This window comes from Lipotes vexillifer, unplaced genomic scaffold (genome assembly GCF_000442215.2).
Source record: "Lipotes vexillifer unplaced genomic scaffold, Lipotes_vexillifer_v1.1 scaffold22, whole genome shotgun sequence".
NCBI lineage: Eukaryota > Metazoa > Chordata > Mammalia > Artiodactyla > Lipotidae > Lipotes > Lipotes vexillifer.
The window spans coordinates 1,744,710-1,768,257 of NW_006779050.1; the positions used below are offsets into that span (position 1 = coordinate 1,744,710).

Genomic DNA, 23,548 nt, shown 5'->3' on the forward strand with positions numbered 1-23,548 from the left:
TGTTTTGGGTCCAGTCATAGAGGCCTGTATCATGACTGCTATAAGTCAGTGATGGTGCCGCATTCTCTTTTGTCAGTGTGTGACTTAAAGGTCCGTGTGTAAGTCAGTTTTGACCTTTGAGATGTAAGGAAGTGGGGCTTCTGGGAAAGGTTTTCCTTCCTGAAAAGAAACTGGCTTAGGACAAAAAGTTATCCTTTCCCATCCTTCCTCTTCCTCCTGCTTTGGATGCTGTCATGTAAGGGTACAATGTTTGGAGCTCTGCTAGCCATTTTGTACCATGAGAGTCCATAAGAATCTTACAGTGTTTGAGTTTCTGATCCAGCCCTTGGGTCCTCTGTATCCAGATTTGTTATTCAAAGACCTAATGCATGTTTGAGTTGTATAAGGCACTTCCAGTTGGGTCTTCATTTATTTGCCTCCAGAAGCATCTGACAGTTTAATATGTGTAGACTTCTCTCTTTTTTTCTGGTGAACAGGAACATGTTTCGCTGAGGACTTGCTGAGACCACCTTGCTTACTTTAATTTGTTTTCAAAATAATTTATATCTGGAATTCGTGTTACTAAATAAATTTTTAGCACTGTTGAGGGGTCTTATCAAGAAATTATCATTCATAATCCAAGACTTTATATTACGTCTGTTTTACATTCTTCCTTGTGTACCAGACATTTTAAATCATTCAGAGGATTTGTTGCATAATGGGTGATTGCAGCTTTGTTTAAAGTAGCTGAGAGCTGGTTATTAGCCTGAAATCCAGCAGAAAAGATGATGGAGTGTTATTTTGTTTACTTTTCCATTTTAGACTAAGGCAAATAAGCAACAGACTGAGGCGGTCCCTTTATAGTTCTTATTCACTCTTTCTGGAAGCCAATAGCAAGTCATCTACTCTTGTGTACAAATCATAGTTCAAGGGAGAGAAAACAGGGAATATTTTTTTTTCTTTTACTTAGTCTTTCTTTTCTTACCTCTCTCTCCTTCTCCTTCCCTCGTCTTAGGGAATATTAGGTAATCTTTGATTACCCTGTGTGGGTTGTTGTCCTGTGCACATTGATATGATCAGTTTTGCTGTTTCTAGACCATTCTGTAGCTGGAAGGATTGAGAGGTCTTTAATACCCACGTCAGGATTGCAAGGTGACACGGTTCCAGATGGCAAGTTCTTTGAACCACCGATGATTGACCACTATCCTGGAAAGAAAGACTGAATTTCACTTAAGCCAAGTAAGAGCCAGTTAGTGTTTATTACACACAGAGTACTGGTGTGCTGCTGGGTTACAAAGGGAAACGCTGACATAATTTCTCTCAAGCTAGTATGTGGTAGCACAGTGTTGAATAAATCTGAGAGAGCTTTGTCAAGTTGTTGAACCACAGACTGTATTTTAAATGAATGGATAGAGACAGTAGATGGGTATATTAGGCAAAGTTGGGAACAACAGATGCCTGAGAAAGCTGAGGTGGAAGCAGATAGTTTGCCTCTGAAGGCACTGGGCTTTCTTGCCTGTACGTGGCAGTGGGCCGGAGATGCTGTAATCTGAGATTGGGTGATGGAGCCTCTTGTCAGTCAGGTCAAGGCACACTTGAGGCTGTGAACATTATCTAACAACGTGAGTATTAAAAGATGGGCGGTCAGGGCTAAGGGAACCGCCAAGGAATGATGAGGCATCCGGGGACTGGCAATTTGGGGTAGTCTGACCATTCCTGCAGGGCATCGGAAGGCAGCATTGTTTCTGAAGTGGCATAAGAGGAGCTGGTGCTGTGGCAAGGGGCTGCCGGGCAGGAGCTAGTTGTCCGGGGTGTAGACCCCGCTGTGATCCCAGCGCTGAAGCAGGATGCTACTGGGGCGAGACTTCTGTCCTCCATCCTCTGGTTGCCTACTGATGTCTCCCGTATGGAGGCAGGAGTACAGCACTCCCACCCCCAAACACGCACACACATGCACATGTGCACACGCGCACAGAGGCACGAGACAGGACTGGACAGGAAGGAGAGTGGAGAACAGGCAGTACAGTGTCCAGCTGGCAAAAAAGCTTTATATCCAACATTATTTTTCACTTTAATTTGAAAGCATTTCTAGTCCTGAGAAAGAAAGACAACTTGCTGCCGTACTTTGGGGTATGAGAGTGCCTGTGGGTGAAAAATTCTAGTCTATTCATATTTACTCAAGTAGCCTAGACCTGTCTTGTTGATTTCTTTTCCCCCCTCATGAGCAGTTTAAGTAAAAGAAATGACAGTCCCGAGGGAGGAGGGGGATCAACCTCTTTCTCATTTCCAGCTCTCTTCAAAAAACTCCCACAAAAACATAGCGTGCCTGCGCCCCAGCCTGCCTCCCAGCAACGCTAGAGCGATTGTCAGGACCCTCTTGTTCAGCTACTGTATTGATTTGGGGAAAATCAGAAATGCCTGTACTTAGAGCTTTGGGGTAAAGTGGCAGATAATAGAGCTTGTGTAGGACTGCAAGAGAAGACTTATTTATTACTGCTGCATGCAGGCCAGTTTTCAGAGAAGTTGAAAGGAAGACAGCAGGCGGATGTTGTAATTCTGGGTCTAGTGGTTGGGATGCAGGCCGGGGTTCTGCCTGTGGGCTGGGCAGCGAAGCACAGGTCTGAGAAATCTTGGGGAAGGAGTTGGCAGTGCTCCCCTGCTGGCCAGCTCATTCGTTGCTCACGGCTGCCCTGCTGGGGAGCTGCAGTTGTCCCCGGACCCCTCGCTGAGAAAGTGCAGCACTGGGGTCCGGCCCAGGTGTTTGTACTGTGCCACATCAGGGTTCCGTGGCCGTGGCGCTAGGTCAGGCAGCCTGTGTCCTGCACGTATCCTGGGGGGTCAGGGCCCAGCCTCCTCCCACCACCAGAAAACACTCACGGTTGCCATTCCTCCCCTGTCAGAAGTCAGCGCATCCTGAGAAGAACCTTCTACACTGTCTTCTTGCCCTTCCGCCTGCCGGAGGGAAAGGGGTCAGACCGTGCTTGTTAACATGGCGTGTTGGCTCCTGGACTGGGTGGTGTCGAATCTGGAGGAGAGGGAGAGAAACTGTAGTATGGGGCTCTTCCTTTACTTAGGCATGAGGTATAGGAGAAGGTGCAGGTTTTAGCAGCTGGACCTGCTTTTGGCTTGAGATGGGAGGGTAGTAAGCGAAGGTGAAGGAATTGAGGGGTGGGGTGGTAATGAGCAGCGTCTATTGAAACGTTTTTAGTAATAAGTCTCTGTAACTGATGAGTTGGAAGCTCAGGACTTGGGGATGCAGCCAACAGAAGCCATCTGTATGCGCATGGTAATTGAATCCAGGCGAAGGGGGGTAAGTTTCCTGAATGAGTATGTAAAGAAAGAATTTCATAGGACCCAGCAATGAACTCTGTGGCTCTGAGAGGACTACAGGATGTCAGAAACAGGTGACTAGACCAAAATGAGTCAAGCAGAATATAAAATGTCATACACATTTGATCACATCTGTGTAAAAACGTATGCATAAGGAGAAAAACTGGGAGACTATGCAAAACCCCCCCAAAAGTTATATTAAGATAGTGCATTTGGGGTGGTTTTTCCCCCTCTGAATTTTCTTCAGTGTTTCATGGTTTTTACTAAAGAAAAAGCATAAAGAGGCAAATGAAATAGAAAAGGTTGGTGCCATGGTTAAAAGGCCTTGAGGCTATGAAGACAGTGGCATAGCTTTTGTGTGTGAGTGTGTGTGTGTGTGTGTGTGTGTGTGTGTGTGTGTGTGTGTCAGAGGCAGCAGAGAGGTCAGGACTTTAAAACAGGAAAGTACCTTTTGGGTTTGGCAGGGGTTTCATACTCACCATGTGGCAGAGCAGGAAGGAACTAGTTGAACGAGTGACTCCATTCCCGTTCTTTTCTTCCATCACTTTATCCTTCACATTGTCACCAGACTTACCTTCTGAAAACAAAGACCTAATCATGTCCTCTTGGAGTTGAAGGAAGTATATTCCTTCTGACATGGATTTATTCTCTGATTAGTGAGTGTTTGCTTCTCCTCTGACTAGATTGTAAGCTCCTGGGGGCAGGACCAGTTTCACTGCTCCCCCAGGACCGTGTATCTAAAACAGAATTTTCATCCTGTCCCAACTCCTTTCTTCCCTGCCCCCCTGCCTGCTTTGGCTGCTGGATGGAGACTGGATGGGGTTGCGGGGGGAGACCAGTTGTCTTGTGAAGCAGGGATGAAGGGCTGATGTGGGCACGGGGAGTGAAGAACGCAGGGTTTAGCGAGGTTTAGGGAGCAGAGCGATGCACTGCGTGTGGAGGATGGCAGTGGTCCTCCAGAGTCTAAGACTCTGCAGTGGGTAGTGGTGCCTGCTCTCAGAGGTCGTGGAGGAGGACCAGAGGTGCGGAAGGAGGCTGGCGGGAGGTGATTTGAGGTGCCCGTGGAGTGCTAAGAGGCAGGTGGAGAGATGGTCTGGAGCTTAGGGGAGTTTCGGTCAGATGACGTAGATCTGTGAGTCAGTAACACGTAAAGCGCTGCTCAGTGACCTCAGCACCGGGGAGGGGTTTGAGGGAGTGGGCAGCACCAGTCTCTGCCGTTGTGACCCCATTCCCAGTGTGTAGGTTGTGATTGGTCAGACGAGCCTCTCTGTATCCTGGGGGAGGAATAGATTGAGTGAGTGGGGAGAATGGAAGAGTTGGTGGATGGTTTATTTTATATGAAAAATTTGGGAGCACGTTTCTGCGCCACGGTCTTCCGATTTTGCTGTCTCCCCACTCCACCCACTGACCCTCCCCCACCTCAGTCCCGCACAGTCTACTAGCCTAATTTTCTGGGCAACATTACTGATTAACTCACAACCTCTCTTTGGAACACAGTATCCTTCCTAACCTATCATTCAGAATTCTGCGTGATATCACGCGCTAGGCTTTGTATCCATCTTTGACAAGACGGACGATTCTGTGTCCTCAGATGCATCTGCTTTCCTGCCTCCACACTTCTGCTCGCACCAGGCCTCTTGGTTGCAGCGCTCTTACTTCCATCACCCGAATTTCATTTGTCTTTCAGAGGTTGGTAAACCACAGCCTGCATGCCAAATCTGGCCCGCTGCCAGTTCTTGTAAATAAAGTTTTACTGGGAAATAGCCACAGTCACTTATGCATCGTCTGTGGCTGTTTTTGCACTGCTCGGCAGGGTTGAGTAGTTGCAGCAGAAGCCCCATAGCCTGCAAAGCTTAAAATAGTCACTCTAACTCTTGAAGGAAAAAGTTTGTTTTTGTGCACGGCATCAGCAGCTTCACAGTGTAATTTCTGTAAATCACAATTATGGAATTCCTGCTCCTTTCCCAGGAATGGGGGCAGAAGGCTAGAAAGAAATGGAAATCATAAATGTTAATGTTAAATTCCAGTCATTTTGAAGATCATGTCCCATTTTCAAACACGGTTGAAACCCTGATCTTAGGTAAAGCAGTCTTAAACTAATCCATAAAGAGTTAAAAGCTAAAAGACAAGTATTTTCTACCAGTTATGGTGTGACAACGGGGAATTCACTTGTCCTTTAGAAAATGGGGATGAGAATGTGAAGAGTTACTGAAAGTTGCTCTACGTATCAGTGGCTCCAGGTCCATAGTGGCCCATTATTCTTTTTCCATCCTTGATGGAAAATTGTTGGAGGAAAATATAATGGTGATGCATACTGGGTTATGTTAGTTGGGACAATACCTTGGGAATGTAAGCTTCCAGTGGATCAGGTGCTTCCATTACATTGTTCATCCACATAAGTTCTCTAGTGGGGAAACCAGATGGTAGGGATGAAAATGCAGTCTGGAGCTACAGGCAGTTAAAGCCATTTGTGTAATTCATTGATAAATAGTTACAAGGGATTGAAAAGGCTGGAAGTTTAGGAAAGACCTGGTAATATTGGCAAGAAAAAATGGGCAGACAGAGCAAATGATCATTGGATTTCTGAATGGAACTGATAATAAGGAAATAATTCTACCTGGAAGAAATTTTGGCAGCAAAATCCTTTATATGCTGCTAATGTAAACTTTTAATAAGTCATTCATCTTAACTTTATCTGTTACATGTCCAGTGTGGAGCTAGATTAATTCTTTTTGGAACGGAAACCTAGGTAGATGAATTATTAGAATCTGTGAAATACGTATATTTGAGACAGAATTTATTTATGTTTCCTTCTGCACATGCTGTTCATATAAATAATCTTGCTAAATGGCAATTTTACAAAATCAGATTTGACCTGATTGGAGTCTAGGAATGTAGTCATCATACACCTGAGATGTATTACCCAGGGGTCCTAGTCACAGTTAGGCACCTGTTCCTGATTAAGAAAGGCAAAGGCTGCATATTGCAGCACAGAGCTAATGCACCCTCATCTTGGAAACACTCACTGGAGTGTTAGTTCGTACTAGAGTAGACCTTGAGTCACCAGTAGAACATTTTTTGTTTTTTTTTTTAAAGAATGAATTGTCTTAAGGAACTTAGATTTTTAAGTGACTGCACTGTACATCTCACCGTGCTGGGTACTTCATATTATTTTATCTTCGTAACAGTAACCTTAGTATCATCCCCACTATGAAGATGTCCAAAGTGAAATTAAGTCCTTAAAGACCATAGTCCATGGTTAAAAATCGTTAGACCTGTAATTTGAACCCATAAATATCATGTTCCAAAGCAGTGCTGCTTTTACGTGTATCTTCTCTTTTAAAAATTATTAGCGAAAATTTGAAACATGTGCTACTTAATCTGTAAGTAGATGCAATAGTGTGAATGAATCCCTATATACCTCTAACCCAAATTCAGTGGTACCAACTCTTGGCTACTCTTGTTTCACCTGTACCCCTACCTACCCCACTGCATCCCTGCATATTATTCTGAAGCAAATCTCAAACCCCATGTCATTACCATCTAAATATTTCAGAAAGAATTTCTTAAAGGTAAAGGACCTTAAAAAATACAACCATGATATCACTGTTGCACCTAAATAATAATAATATCAATAGTTTCTTAATACTATCAAATATCTAGTCAGTGTTTATATTTCTGATAATTTCATAGTAGTCACATTTCTTTTTTTTATAGTTTGTTTGAATCAGGATCTAAATAAAATCTGCGTGTTATAACCAGTTCATATGTCTCCTGTCATAATTTTTTACTTTGTTTTTTAAATTTTTATTTTGAAATAATTTTAAATTTACAGAAAAATTACAAGAATAGTACCAAGAACTCCTGTATATTCTTCACCCAGTTTCCATAATTAACATTATATTTCTTTGCTTTCTCATTCTCACTTTCTTTGAAAGTTGCAGACATGATGCCTCATTACTCCTTAGTTATTTCCAAATGTATTTCCTGAGGATAAGGACAGTCTCCTACCTAACTTCAGTATGCTCATCAAACTCAGGAAAATACCATTGATATAATACTGTCTAATCTGTGCACTTCAACTACTCACATCATGCCATTGTCCCAATAATGTCTTTTATCACAAAACCAAAAATGACAACTAAAATCTTCTCTTTGCCACCTTTCCTTCCTGGTTCAGGATGTCAGTCATGTCTCTTTAGTCTACTTCATTTGGAACAGTCGCTTAGTCTTTGTTGTGTCTTTTACAACTTTGGCATTTTTGAATAGTCACGTCGTTTACTTTCTTTTTTTTTTTTTTTTTTTTCCTTGCGTTATGCGGGCCTCTCACTGTTGTGGCCTCTCCCATTTGCGGAGCACAGGCTCCGGACGCGCAGGCTCAGTGGCCATGGCTCACGGGCCCAGCCGCTCCGCGGCATGTGGGATCTTCCCGAAACGGGGCACGAACCCGCGTCTCCTGCATCGGCAGGCGGACTCTCAAGCACTGCGCCACCAGGGAAGCCCCGTTTACTTTCTTGACTGTCTCTCAGTTTGGGTTTATCTGCTGTTTCCTCATAATTAGGTTCCAGTTACACAGTTTTGTCAGGAATCCTGCAGGAAACAATGCTGAATTCTTGGTGCATCATATTTGGTGGCTCACAATTTTGATTTGTCCTATTACAGATGAGGTTAACTTTTTTAAAGTTAACTTTTGTCATTTAAGATCATGTTTACCAGGTTTTTGTGCTGTAAAGTTAGCAAATTATTTTGTATGTACTAACAGGCGTTTTGGGGGAGAGATTTTGAGACTCCATAAATAGCCCCTTGTCATCAAACTTCTATCTGCTAGTTTTAGCATGCTGCAAATGCTGCCAAATAGTGATTTTTCTAATTCCATCATTCCATCTACGTTTATTAGTTGACTTTCTACTGTAAGTTAGAGTTTCCACTTCTCCTCCATTGGTTTTTTCATTTATTTTATTCTTTCTGGATTTACAGATTCCTATTTTACTCGGTGATTTACAATCCATTAATATTATTATTTACTTGATATCTAGCTTGTCCTAGGTTGGCCTTTGGGACCGTGTCAGACTTGGTTGCTGTATCCTTTTGACTAGCCCTCGTTATTCTCTGAGCACCTCCTTTCCTTATGACACAAAAGACGTTCCAGCTCACGTTGTACTTTCCGTGCCCTAGCCCTAGAATTGGCCATTTTGCCAAGGAACCCTGCTTTAAGTGAGGAATAGTATTAAGAATGTAAAATTTGGGCTTTAGTTTTGCTCATTGCCACTGGGTATTCATTGCTTGTAGGACCTTTCAGCGGAGAGAACCAAGAAATGTGCATAAGCACATACACTCACACACATTTATATCTGTTCCTGCGTATATCTGTCTATGTAGCTGAAGACCATGAGGTCACGCTGCTATTTTCAACCCCAATCCAATACCATGTGGTCTTTTCTAGCCTTTCTTCTTTTTGGTATTTTTGCCTCCTCTCCTACAGTGAGAATCCTGGTTGCCATTCTACTCAACCTGTTTACTTATTTGCTCTGATTTGCTCTGTTTACGCTCCCAGGCAAATGAGCTGTCTTCTCAGCCCTGGCCCTGTTTGCCCCTACCACGCAGGCATCTCCTCGGCCCTGGTGCTACAGGCTTGTGCTGGGCCAGAGTCCTCTTACTCTCTTTTCTCCCCGTGGTACAAGCCTGGAGCCACTCGCCCCCAACCTCTCCATCAGTGCAGTAACTCACATTAGCCCAGTAGTAGGATTTATTAATGCTTAGTAAGTGTCTCTGTTGTGCTTCAAGGCTGTTTACAAAGAATGGGCACTACAAAGGGAAGGGAAGAGAGGGGAGAGAACTAAACTTACTGATGAGATTTAGGCCAGAATCAGAATGCAGGTTCAGTTCAGGCAGTGATCCTCCCTAAGTGGAGCAGTCTTAGTGCTCATATTCAGGAGACACTCTTCGTCTGTTCTTTTTTTGGAAGGACTGGAGTATGATAGAGGCAGGAAGTAAAATTCCTTCTTGATCTTGGGGAAGGGGAGTTCTGGAGTTCTACTTAATGGCTAAAAGGGATGTTTTGAAATCTTTGGATATCCATATACTATATCCAAAATTTGAAGTGATTTCAGAAGGATAGAAAAACTTTCAGGTCTGTACCCCTCCTCCCATTTCCTTAAAGCAGCATACTTTTAAATACTCACATATTTGTATCAAGACTTCTTTTTTGTACCTTATGTCATATAAGGAGGAGAAGTGGAAACTCTAACTTATAGTAGAAACTCAACTAATAAATGTAGATGGAATGATGGAATTAGAAAAATCACCATTTGGCAGTATTTGCAGCATGCTAAAACTAGCAGATAAAAGCTAGCAGCTATTTCTTTGGTGAAAAACAGCCTTGTTTCTCAAGAAAAGGTAACCTGAGAACTTCAAAGCATAGTGAACATGCTCTAAATCTTGGAATATCCGAGGATGTGTCCCCAGAAATCTCCTGGTCAAGTAGGGTGCCATAGTTTTCTTTCTGTGCCTTTTGTCACGGTGATAGAAGAGGGTCAGAATTGAGAATAGATTGGGGATGTTGTACTATTCGGCTTAAAATTATTCGGGAAGAGGAAGTTGTTCCTCTCTGAGTCAAGATTGGATCAACGTGGCATGATGATGTATCAGATATTGTGAGGGCATCAAATACAGAGCTCCTCTAACTGCGTTGTTACTCTGTTCTGTGAAACTACTCTATGACTCCAAGGAACCATGCCTTCTAAGAAAGGTCTTCTGATAGCAAGAGCCCCATGTAGGAGCGAAGCCAGGGTTGTAATCAGATGTTACATAGTTAACCAGTTTAATTAATCCAGCAGTTTTCAACATTTGAGTAATAGCAATGGTCCTTGTAAGAGATACTGTTGTTGCTAAACTATAACCCAAAATCGAGACCTGGCATCACAAAACAGCACTGGGTTCCAGTCAAGCAGAGTAATCAGTATAAATGAGCTTATTTGGGTAGTAAGTAAATTTTTTAAACTCTACATATCTCTGTCTGTCTTCCTTCAATAAAGGAGTATCTTAGATCCAACGGCAGGATTGACTTGATGGGTAATTAACGCATAGACCAAGAATTTATATCCACCGCAAGCAGTTGAACCGAGATGTTAGGGCCAGAAAGTCTGATTATCATTCTCAGGTTGCCCATGAATTCAGAAAGTAATTGTTATAAATCCCTCACTACTATGTGACACATGCTCAGGCTTGTAAGATTTGTAAAGTAATAATTACTATATCGTGTTGCCTTGGAGTAAATGGTCAGCGCAGTACATGTTTTTCACCAGTTTCTGATTCCGAGGCATGCGTGTTTGCTTAATCCTAAGCATCAAGCTTCAAGAATTGCTTATCCTTTGGAAGGTAATCTGTTAGAAAAGGACTGTTGTTAACTCCGAATATTCTCTTTCAGATGCTGTCTTTGCATTTCAGTTACGCAACCCAGTGCACAATGGCCATGCTCTATTAATGCAGGATACCCATAAGCAACTTCTAGAGAGGGGCTACCGGCGCCCTGTCCTCCTCCTTCACCCTCTTGGTGGCTGGACAAAGGACGATGATGTTCCTCTGATGTGGCGTATGAAGCAGCATGCTGCAGTGCTGGAGGAAGGAGTCCTGAATCCTGAAACCACAGTGGTGGCCATCTTCCCATCTCCCATGATGTATGCTGGACCAACTGAGGTATTCACGGCAGCAGTGCTGAACCACTGTTACTGACACAGCAAGTGTCAACAACAGACCTGACTTGATTTTTCTCTCATCTGTAGGTCTATTCTAAACACAAGGCATGCTTGCACGGGCGAGCTTGGGACGGTGTGACACAGGCTCTTGTCTGACCATGTTATACAGATATGATGACACTCATCTTATCCCTTTAGCGAAGTCCAGAGTTACTCTTCCCAGGGGACAGATTTGGTCTGACTTTTGCTTTTGGTATTTCAGTGGGAAGGAAACCATGGTATCTTTTCAAAAAAACATTCAGAAGACATTCTTCATCTGTTCTTTATTGAAGGACTAATAATAGGGTTAGGAAGTAAAATTGCTTCTTGTTATGGGGTGGAAGAGAGTTTTAGAGTTCTACTTAGTGGTCAAAAGGGAGGTTTTGAGATCTTTTTATAACCATATGTAAGGAAGAGGAGTTAATTAGGTTTTTGCTTCAAGGTAGAGTTGGCTTTCCAAAAATCTTTGTTTGAATAAATGAATAAATCAATAAATGACCCAGAAAACAGTGTGTGGGAAATTCCTAGCCAGCTTCTTGTTGAGTGTTTAAGATAAAGAATGGAATGCACGTTATTATTGCATTCTTTTTCATCGCTGCCTTGAAGGGAGATGAATTTACTTAGATTTATCTGAGAGGCAAACCCTTTTAGAAAGAATTAAATAATCTAGTTGTATATACTCTGAGATATCTTCCTTCAAAAAAAAAGTTTAAAAGGAAATACAAGTGCGTTTGGCTATTCTTTGGGATCAAGCCTAAAATTTTGTGTGTTTTTTTTTGACATCTTTATTGAAGTATAGTTGCTTTACATTGTTGTGTTGGTTTCTGCTGTATGACAGAGTGAATCAGCTATACATATGTATATATCCCCATATCCCCTCCCTGTTGCGTCTCCCTCCCACCCTCCCTAGCCCACCCTTCTAGGTGGTCACAAAGCACCGAGCTGATCTCCCTGTGCTATGAAAGCCTAAACATTTTTATTGGACCTTAGTTGTGGGTCTGTGCAACTCTTTAAGAAATACTGACAGAAAACTACAATAACAACAAGTTAAAAGATTACAGTTTATTTGACTCTTCTCTTGGATCCAGCCTAAATAATGCATGAGAACTTCCATATGAGGTAAAACTCGTCATATTCTTCCCTCGTTGTTGGTGTAAAATGTTCATAAGAATTGGGCACCAAAAGCCCTTTTAGTTTCCCAGAGACCACCATGGTTTTTAGTTCTTACATCTCAATGAACTAAATTATTTTGGAAATAAAGTAACAATTTTGTTCCAGTAGTTTCTCAGCTTTTTTGGTGCTGTCTTCATCATCATCATTTTAAGGGAATCATTTGGACTGAAGTTTTCCAGAATTATATAGGGTGAGTGTTTTTCACTGTGGGAATGATGCAGGTGAATTTAGGGTCAGGAATGAGTTTATCAATAATCTCATTAAGAGCCAGTGTAGAAAATGAAGGAATTTATCTTCCCTATTGAGGACATATTTTGTCCTATTTGTGTTTTTTATTCCCTATGTAAAAGGGGAAGATGTGACATTTTATTACCTAAATAAACTAAAAGCTGCTTTTGAGAAGGAGGCAATGAAGGGATAGATAAATAATAAAAGCAGCCAGATGGGACTTCCCTGGTGGCTCAGTGGTTAAGAATCCGCCTGCCAATGCAGGGGACACGGGTTCGAGCCCTGGTCTGGGAAGATCCCGCGTGCCGCGGAGCAACTAAGCCCATGCGCCATAGCTACTGAGTCTGCGCTCTAGAGCCCGCGAGCCACAACTACTGAAGACGGCACGCCTAGAGCCCGTGTTCCGCAACAAGAGAAGCCACCGCAATGAGAAGCCCGCGCCCACAATGAAGACTAGCCCCCGCTTGCCGTAACTGGAGAAAGCCTGAGCGCAGCAACAAAGACCCAACGCAGCCAAAAATTAATAAATTAATTAATAAAAAACCAAAACAAATAGACAGCTATGGTAAGAGAGAAAGGCCTTTCTTGAGATAACACCACAAAGGGTCAAGCATGCTGTTTTGTCTATACTAGAAACATTTTTAAGTCTTCTGATATCAGAGTCAGGTGTGTTTCTCAAGGTTCAAAGGTGAAGGTACCTAAAGGTGCCTTTGGGGTGCTTGCATTTCGGCTAAACTCAGAGTCTCCCTCCTTGCAAGGCAAAGCTGACAGCGAGGTGAGCCGGCTGCAGCAGGCCCTTCCCCGGCCTCGGATTTGACCCCTGTTGCTACCCACAAGAGAATGGTCTGGTCAAGACAACACAGGCTGTTGTCGAAGCCTGGGCCTGTTCTTGGCCTGGTTTGTCACCAGCTGGTCTGTAATCGCAGGTTAGACTTTGCTGAGCTACGTTTAAGTGCACAGAAAAGGGTTATTTAAGGGATGCACAAGGAGGTGAGGCTAAATATTCTCTAAGGTTCTGTCCCATTCTCATCATTTTCTTATTTGCCTTATTTTCTTTTAACTTCGTATTGAAGTATAATATACGTAGGACGAAGTGCATATTTCATAGGTTCACAATTAAATGAATTTTTCCCATTTGAACAGTCACAGGACCAGCACCCAGATAGGTAAAAAGCCTATTACCAGCACCCTAGATGGTCTCCTTCCTGCCGTCTCCTGTCATTACCTGCTCTCCCCACGGTAGTCGTCACTGTCCTAACTTCTCACATCATAGATCTCATTTGCTTGTTGGATACTTTGGGAGGCAGACTCTTAAGAGTGAGAGATTAGCGTTCAGGAAATGTATCGGGGATGGCTCTTGGGATCAACGCTTGTGGAAGAGAAGAGATGGGAAGGGAGCAAGATTGGGCAGGGGGAGAAGTTGAGCTGCAGTTCAGTCTTAGTGGAAGCCTCAGTTGACCCCATGTGGAATTCTGGAAAGGCCCTTCAGAGATGTTCTGAGTTGCACAAGAAGGACCTGCCTTTGGGACTGCTGCTCTTTTCCACAGAGGCCGTTTCTAAGGAGGGCTGACAGCTGCTGGGTGTTGTGTTGGCAACTCCTAAAGCTGGGGGAATAATCCTTCCTTCCTGGGGGGACCAGGGCGTTGCATCACAGCATCTAGTCCAGCCTGTCCTAGTGCTTTTCATAACCGAAATTATACAGTGTATACTCTTTGACGTCCGGCTTCTTTCGCTTTACATTATGTTGGTGAAACTCACCCTTAGTGTTGTGTGTAGTTAGTTGTAATTGGTCCCTCAGTACTGTGGAGTGCCCCATTGTGTGACTGCACCCAATACTGTTGGTGGGCGTTTGTGCAGTTTTCAGTTGTTTGCTATTAAGACTAGTGCTGGTATGAAGATTTTAGTGCATGACTTTTTGTGGGCATTTATGTTGGTTATATACCTAGGAATTCTAGACAATTTAGGGGTATGCCTTTGTTCACCTTTAGTAGATGCTGCCAGTCAATGTTCCAGTGTGGTTGTACCATTTTATATTCTCGTCAGCAGTGTATTTCTTCATCTAAACTTGATGACTGTTTTCATTTTAGCCATTTGGGCCCTCTAGCCCTATTTAACCAAACGTTCTGTTAAACTTTTACTATTTCTCAACGAACCTCAAAATTTTTTTCATTGAGACGGTTTCACTGAAGAGGAAATGGAGAAGTAAATTATATACCATGATTGGGAATATAAGAATAGCCTATTTTTATTGAGCTCTTACTGTATTTGCCAGGCAGTGTTCCAAGTGCTTTACATGTATTAGCTAACTTCATCCTTAGGACGACACCAAGAGAATAGGTACTCTTATTATTATTCTCACCTCAGAGATGAGGAAACGGAGGTAGAGGGGTTAAATAGCCTGTTCAGGATCGCACAGTAGTGTCGAGATAGTCTGGCTCCAGAGCCAGGTACTATAACTGCCACAGAATATTTTTTATCTTTTCATATAATATTAAAATATGTGGCCGCAGATTTTTGGAAAACAGACTGGAAATAAATTCTTAAAATATCCTGTAGGAGTTCCAGAACACTGAATTAGGATGGCCTTGGCTGACATTCATTAGAGGTGGAATCTCTAGTACAGGGCCTTTCAAACGTATTTTTTGTTTATCATAGCCTAGAGTTGTGGGTTGTGATCTTTGTCTAGTCTGTATTCATCCCCACAACAGCTCAGTGAGATAGGTTTTATTTCAGTTTTATAGCTGAGGTTACTGAAGCTCAGAGAGACCAAGTAACATAACTTTGGTCTGTCCAAGGAAACCAGAGCTGGATAGTAGTTAAAGCAATAAAAACAGATTTTCATTCAGGAACTACTGCAGCAGGGGAAAAGAGACCTCAGCAGAGAACTGGGCTCAGTTGAATACATCGTGGTCAAGTGGGGATTTATAGCCAAGGAGCAGAGTGGGAGTCAGTGGATGGAAAACGTCAGAAACAATGGGCATGGGATGATTCTAGTTAAACAGACGTAGCAGGATCCTTGCGGAAGGCAGGACAGCCTCATCAGATACCACTTGAGGGGGAGAGTGGGGATGAAGAATTTGATCAGATATCAAGGATGGAAGGTTTCAAGACTGACTTAGATTTTTGCTGCAACTGGGTGGTACAGGCCCTACAAGGATGGACACTGAAGGTCGAGGCATAGAGGGCTTGGAGGAGGAACCTGACCAGAGTTAGGTCAGGGCGAGAGTCTTGGTCACATCTTACAGCCAGCAAGGCACAGAGCTGGAACTGAAACTCAAGCCTTTCTGACCCCAAGGCCCGTGTGTTCTTTGCACAAGGCTCCTTGCTGCCTGGAAGCCTCAAAGGGGCCTTAGCAGTTGGTGAGAGGGCAAAGAAGTTAAGGATCCCCTGAGCCTACACAGAGCTCCCAGGTTTCCTAGAAGGGTATAAAGGTGTGTTAGAGTAGTTTCTGTCTGTAGATCTCTGTTTGGAGTGTCAGTTACATGCTAAGAGGTGTAGCTCTTCTCAGGAAGCACTGCATCTGGTGCCTGAGCAAAGGCCATTTTTAACCTCTGAACTTTTATAGAACAAACTAGAAATTCTAATAAACGGCATCCTTTTTTTTTTTTTTTTTTTTTTTTTTTTTGTGGTACACGGGCCTCTCACTGCTGTGGCCTCTCCCTTTGCGGAGCACAGGCTCAGGACGCGCAGGCTCACCGGCCATGGCTCACGGGCCCAGCCGCTCTGCAGCATGTGGGATCTTCCCGGACCGGGGTACGACCCCGTGTCCCCTGCATCGGCAGGCGGACTCCCAACCACTGCGCCACCAGGGAGGCCCACGGCTTCATATTTTAAACCGTTAAATATATTAATGTTTTTGAACTGGCAGGATTTAAACTGTTAGATTGAGTGGCTTTTGAAAACTATCCATTTCTTTTTGTCAAGTGCCTCACTTGTGTGTTTGACTTATTTGGCTTATTCACAGCCTCAAGTGAAGAATTTTTTTATAGTTCAAAAAAAAAAAAAAAAAAACCAACACACAACACTCATTTTGTAGCTGACCCAGTGACATCAGGAAAAAGTCTGCTTGTAAAGCTCATTTGCCAACTAATAATAATAAAATAAAAAAACAGTGACTCTTCCTTTAATCGTTTTCTTTAGGTCATTTAGAAGACATTGGTACTAGATTTGCTTCCGCAGCACAAATGCTTCTCAGAACAATGAGCAGCTGTTAGTCTGTTTGGTTATCAACAGGATGTCCCTGATTTTTCAGTCTGTAAAGATTCAATGGCTTGATTCCTAAATTCCGTTTTAGGAATCGGGTAGGTGGGGTGCAGGGCAGCATGTGGTGGGAGAGCTACTTTTCTAATGCTAAAAATGTGTCATATATGTACTTTTTTTTTTGAGGCATTAATCCACTATGTAGAAAATTGTCCCATCTCACTAAATGCTAGATCCATTTCTGTAAAGGACAAATAATACTTTTTAAGACGTGTTACGTGAAAGTGCTGAAAGTAAGATGTATCTTGGAATGTGGATATGTACAAATAATAAGTTCTGTCTTGGGCTTGAGGCATTTGAGTGAAAATTACGAGCTGAATTTTGGAGAAAATGCATTGTTAGGAGCTGGGATTTTTCTTTGCCATGAAAGTTATCCGTGCACTTGGTAAATGACTCCTTAATAGCAACTGATTGTATTTAAGTGAGCAGATGCCCTGAAACAGCTACAGTAGGAACATATTGCCACATGATGCCAGTATATTTAATTAGTTCCTGCTTTACACCAGTATTTGGAGTAGTAAATAGGATGTCTGTTAGGGTATAAACCCTGTTCTTCCCCTTAAACACTTCCAAGAGCTTTAACAACCTAAAGGGACACTCTTAGGGTCTGAGCCTAATTATAGGAGCCATAAACTCCCAAGTTTTAATTGTAACCTTAGACTCTCTTTGAGGTCTTTGATAATTTTGTCTTCTGCTCATTTATTTTATTGATGTATCTGGAATAGCGTAACACAGATTCACAGTCTCTTATCCAAAATACTTGGGGTCATGTATTACTACTTAATTCTCCTGATGGTTCTGAGACATAAAACACATTAATATTTCTGTAGCAAAGTGAATGACTTTCCACAGTAATTGGGATCAGCAAAGGCCATAGATAACTTCATGTCAGTTTTGATCAGGTTCTGCTAAGTTAGTTAAAAAACTGGGTTTTTGGATTTCAGATGGATGTGTTAAGTAGTCTTCTTATGGTAACCACTTGGTAGTACGTACCTATATCAAATCATCATGTTGTATACTTTACACTTATTTAACGTTGTATGTCAATTATATCTCAACAAAGCTGGAAAAAAAATTGAACTTCAGATTTTCTGGTAAGCAGTTGCAGATCTTTATCACAAAAACATTTAGAGTCTGTTGATTTATTTAAAAAATAATTTGGGGATTCCTATAGTCTGTTTTATATATACTTTTAGCTTATATATGTCTTAAGAACTGAAATTACTAACTTAATTCAAACACATTAGATTTTACAGGTGTTTTAGGATGCTTTTCCTGGGGGAGTGGGAAACCCTGTTTTTCTCCTGACTTTTCTGTAGATTTCCAACTCAGAATCTCTTTGTGCCTGTTTCTTAACTCAAGCAGCATCAAGTTCAGATATTGTGTTTTAGTTTGGCTTTTCACTCTTTTTCTGCAATTGTAATCTATGCTGTTTCTTCCTTAAATGTAATACTAACTTGTGTTTCCTGTCCTGCTCTGATGTCCTGTGTTGTAGGGCGTGACACAGTTTAAGTAGCTCAATAAGAGTAGGTATGCATGGACTTGGGGTCAGAAAGACCCAGTTCAAATATTCCGTCTCTTAGTTGTTTGTTTTGCAGCTTTGAATGTGTTACTGAAAGTTTTCTTATTTGTGAAACAGAAATATTATCTTACTGATTTGCTCTAAACATTAAATGAGGTATTTATAAAACACTTTGTTTTCATATTAGGAAGAACTCAATAACTGGTGCCTATTTTTTTCTTCTCTCACCCCTGTAAGGGATATCATGAAATGCTTTCCAATGACATACCACCATGGTTGCCTTCCTTTGCTTCCTTAATAATCAGTGAGGGGGTGGAGAGACAGAAGATTATCAAGGACTTTTGGCTTTTTTTTTTTTTTTTTTGCGGTACGCGGGCCTCTCACTGTTGTGGCCTCTCCCGTGCAGAGCACGGGCTCCGGACATGCAGGTTCAGCGGCCATGGCTCACGGGCCCAGCCGCTCCGCGGCATGTGGGATCTTCCCGGACCGGGGCACGAACCTGCGTCCCCTGCATCGGCTCAACCACTGTGCCACCAGGGAAGCCCTGGCTTTTTTTAAAAATTTATTTTGTGTATTTTTGGCTGCGTTGGGTCTTCGTTGCTTCTCACGGGCTTTCTCTAGTTACGGCGAGTGAGGGCTACTCTTCATTGCGGTGCACAGGCTTCTCATTGCGGTGGCTTCTCTTGTTGCAGAGCACGGGCTCTAGGCATGCGGGCTTCAGTAGTTATGGCACGTGGGCTCAGTAGTTGTGGCTCGATGGCTCTAGAGCGCAGGCTCAATAGTTGTGGCGCACAGGCTTAGTTGCTCCGGAGCATGTGGGATCTTCCCGGACCAGGGCTTGAACACGTGTCCCCTGCATTGGCAGGTGGACTCTCAACCACTGCACCACCAGGGAAGCCCCTTGGCTTTTATCAAAAGCAAATTTTGTGGTCCCTGTGCTTGGGAGGCAGGACGAGGGAGGAGGATACTGGATTTGCTCTCTATCCCATGACCCTCTTCATACCTGCTGGGGGCCTGGGCTCAGCCAGGGCAAGGTAATTTACAAGAATAAAATTAGTTTGGTTGCTGATGGTTCTGAACAAATACTTCTCTTACATTTGAATTGTGTTATTTTGAATCCTGAGACAGCTGAGGTTTATCCTTGAAGATAAAGGAAATCTTTGGGAAAGTCTGTATTTTGTGAGGAATCAGGCCTCAGATTCCTGGTGTGCAGACTGAAGGGTTTGGATTCCACAATCTAAATTCCCTTTCAGCTCTTAAAATTGTCTGATGGGAGTAATTATAAGGTGTGTCTAATTCTCTCCTACAAGCTGGAGAATGGAATGTCTAAGTAGATTTCATAATTTTTGCATTGCAAATCAGAAATGTGACTCTCATGACGACTGAATACTGTTCAGTGCCTGTACAGAGTGATGGAAATTCTAGAAGCATTTAGAATACTTAGCTGTACAAAGATTGAAAGTCATAAGTACTCAGAATCTACATGATGGGAAGGATGAACCTTGTCTTTCATTTGCCTCTCTTGATTTTCCCAGTCCACTTGAAGAGCTTAAAATGGTTCCTACCTTTGAGAAATCAAGAGGCAGACCATTAAGATTTGGGAATTTCACGAAAATAGGTTAATACTAAAGTGATGTGGTAATGTACAACCAAGTATTTTAATGTGAAATTCATGAGATGAATGAAGATATAGATGTTTTTACCCAACAAAAATAGATAATTGATTTGACTTTCTAAAGAATTTTTGTACATTAAAACAAGTACATTTTTGACGATTTAGAAAAAACAAATTTGCACATTTACAAAAAAAAAAAAAAAAAAGTCCCTGTGCCTGAAGTTCTTTCATAAACCAGTTCAGTATATGAGTTTGGCTTTATGGAATGTTGACTTTAATAAAATTCATTACACTTGAAGAAAATTTTCATGTGAAATGTGTAAAGAAATAGGTTATTTAAGTGGGGACTTAAATAACTGTTCTATTTATTATCTTCAGTATTTTTAATTAAACAAAATCGAAAATATTACATACTTAACCAGGCTTCTAGGACAGTGGAATTTCTCCATTGTGGGGTACAAAGAAGATGGTGTAGTGCTAGTGGTGTTGTGTGTAAGTGTATAGTCCAGTTTTATAATTTTATAATGTAATATTTTAAATTTGGAAAGTAATTTGTTTATTTTTCTCTCAGAAACTACTGAAAGTAAAATTTACCAAAATCTTTGCTAGGTTTGGGAGTAGAGAGGTAAATGATAGGTACTATTTTCTAATGGAGTCAGGGAGCAAATGAGACATTTATGTTTATAAAAAGGGGCATGAATTAAAAATGGGGAAGAGACACTCCAAGGTAATATGCCATATTGGGATGATTCAGGAACAATTCTAATTCTAAAGAATTTACATTATAAATATTATGTGTATGGAGATGGGTAATTTAGATTTCTATATATCAATGATTTTTGGTTTGTTAGTCACACAGTATCTTTCTTTTAAGAATTTTTTTTTTTTTTTTTTTTTTTGCGGTACGCGGGCCTCTCGCTGTTGTGGCCTCTCCCATTGCGGAGCACAGGCTCCAGACACACAGGCTCAGAGGCCATGGCTCACGGCCCTAGCCGCTCTGTGGCATGTGAGATCCTCCCGGACCGGGGCACGAACCCATGCCCCCTGCATCGGCAGGCGGACTCTCAATCACTGCGCCACCAGGGAAGCCCAAGAATATTTATTTTTAATTAATTAATTTTATTTATTTATTTTTGGCTGCGTTGGGTCTTTGTTGCTGTGCGCGGGCTTTTCTCTAGTTGCAGTGAGTGGGGGCTACTCTCCACTGAGGTGCGCAGGCTTCTCATTGCGGTGGCTTCTCTTGTTGTGGAGCACGGGCTCTAGGCACACGGGCTTCAGTAGTTGTGGCACATGGGCTCAGTAGTTGTGGCTCGCGGGCTCTAGAGTGCAGGCTCAGTAGTTGTGGCGCACGGGCTTAGTTGCTCTGCGACATGTGGGATCTTCCCGGACCAGGGCTCGAACCCATGTCCCCTGCACTGGCAAGCGGATTCTTAACCACTGTGCCACCAGGGAAGTCCTGCACAATATCTTAATCAATGATGGCTGGCAGGGAGAAGCCATTATAGGATTTGCATAGATCGATCTCATTTCTTTAAGAGTTGATTTATAATTTGAATCATGAACTACTCCCCTATTAGCACTACTGGGTAGCAGAACTTAATTCTTACTTCTGTTACATTGTGGAAGTTAAGTAAAAGGTCAAGTAAACATTAGCTGCAAAAATGTATTTGGGGAGGAAATTCTGAAACAAATACCAATTTATTTCTATGACTTATTCTGAGTAGTCATTATTCTGGCATCCATTTTATTTTATTTTACTATAGTTGATTTACAATATTGTGTTAATTTCAAGTGTTCAGCTTCAGATTCTTTTCCATTATAGGTTATTACAAGATATTGAATATAGTTCCCTGTGCTATGCCGTAAATCCTTGTTGTTTATTTTATACGTAGTCATGTGTATCTGTTAATCCCATACAGTACTCCTAAGTTATCCCTCCCCCTCCCTTTCCCCTTTGGTAACCATAAGTTTATTTTCTGTGTCTGTGAGTCTGTTTCTGTTTTGTAAATAAGTTTATTTGTATCATTTTTTTAGGTTCCACATATAAGCGATATATAATATTTGTGTTTCTCTGACTTCACTTAGTATGATAATCTCTAAGTCCATCCATGTTGCTACAAATGGCAGTATTTCGTTTTTTTGTCACTGAGTAATATTCCGTTGTATAAATATACCTGTTGAGCTGAGAAGGCAGAGATTGGCTTTTAGGGCTGCTGGAGCAGCTGAGACTTGCAGTATAGAGCTAAGGCAGCAGAAGACTGTGAGGGTGTTCCCCATGGTTCCCTGGACTGCATTCGTGCAGGGCAAGACTCTGAGGCCTGGTAGAGAGTGGCTGCAATAAATTTGAGAGTGGATTGAAGACACCAGAGGTTATTCATTGTTGGAAGATGACATTCCAGCTCAGCTAGAGTGGAGAAACCTTGCCAACACCCTTGGCATTCAACTAAGACATCAGAAACACATGCTTTAGGAACAAAGACCACACCCTAGAGAAACAGTGTATCAATTTGGGTACAGTCAGGAGGTGGGAAATCACACAGAATTGGACAGGGGAAGTTTAAAGAATTGTTAAGCTTTAATAGAGAAGTAACTATAAAAATGCAGAGTGAACTCTAAAGGGTGTCCTGGGGCTGAGGGAGATTACCAAAGGAAAGATAGATACACTTGGAAAAGGGATCCTCTCCCCAAAACTGGGCTTCAGATCTCATTGGAAAAGGTATGGTTTCATCCCACTGGATGGTGAAGTTCAGTGGATTGCCTGGACTGCACTGGTTCACAGATGCCACATAGCAGGGAACAGCCCTCTGGTTCACAAGCTAGCTGGGGCTAATAGACTGGGCTCAGTGGGGGTCAGGGCGTTGGGAGCTGGCTTGCTGCCAGAATGCAGGAAACAACCCCTCTGAGGCACAGATGAGCACAGGGTGGTGAGTGAGTGAGCAGAGGGAGTCTGGGAGCTGCTGGTGGTAGGCTTGGAGCGCACTGGTGTTTGCATTAGGAGGGCTGCAGCAAGGTGGTCACCGGACTCAGGCTAGGGCTTTGAGGTTGTTGAAGGATTGTGCACTTTGAGTTTGCTACTGGACCAGACTGCCACCAACTATCCCCATACTCAGGTACCACTACACACCCTTCCTTCTGCAATGTCCCTCTGATGATAAAACTTAACATTTTGCTCACTGTGAAGGGGAAATGCTTAGTTTTCAATCTGTTATCTCAGAGCAAATACTGAGGGTGAATTTGGAGTTGAAAGGCAGTGGGTTGATAATTGGCCCAAAAAGCTAGACTGGACCTGCCCAACAAGGTTTAAAACTGAGCCTCAAAAAGATAAGGAGAGGTGCCAGTAAATTACCTGCCTGCTAGAATCAGGCTCTTAACATTCTAAAGGAAAAAAGCACCATTCAGACTCCTTAAAACAAGTCATTTGGGCTTCCCTGGTGGCGCAGTGGTTGAGAGTCCGCCTGCCGATGCAGGGGACATGGGTTCGTGCCCTGGTCCGGGAAGATCCCACATGCCGCGGAGCGGCTGGGCCCGTCAGCCATGGCCACTGAGCCTGCGCGTCCGAAGCCTGTCCTCCGCAACGGGAGAGGCCACAACAGTGAGAGGCCCCTGTACCGCAAAAAAAACAAAGCAAAACAAAAAAAACCAAGTCATTCACGAGCCCAGCATACAGCAACAAATTATTGGAAATAAGCAAGAAAGTGTGATTTATAA

The 23,548-nt window shown here is 42.5% G+C and overlaps 1 protein-coding gene across 1 annotated transcript in view; it reads left to right on the forward strand.

Annotated features, from left to right (window-relative positions):
• The window catches only part of PAPSS1 (3'-phosphoadenosine 5'-phosphosulfate synthase 1), a 109,297-nt gene that overhangs the window by 63,737 nt on the left and 22,012 nt on the right, over positions 1–23,548 (forward strand). The window contains 1 exon segment of the mRNA XM_007472394.1: positions 10,736–11,004. Coding sequence (XP_007472456.1) covers positions 10,736–11,004 — 269 coding nt within the window.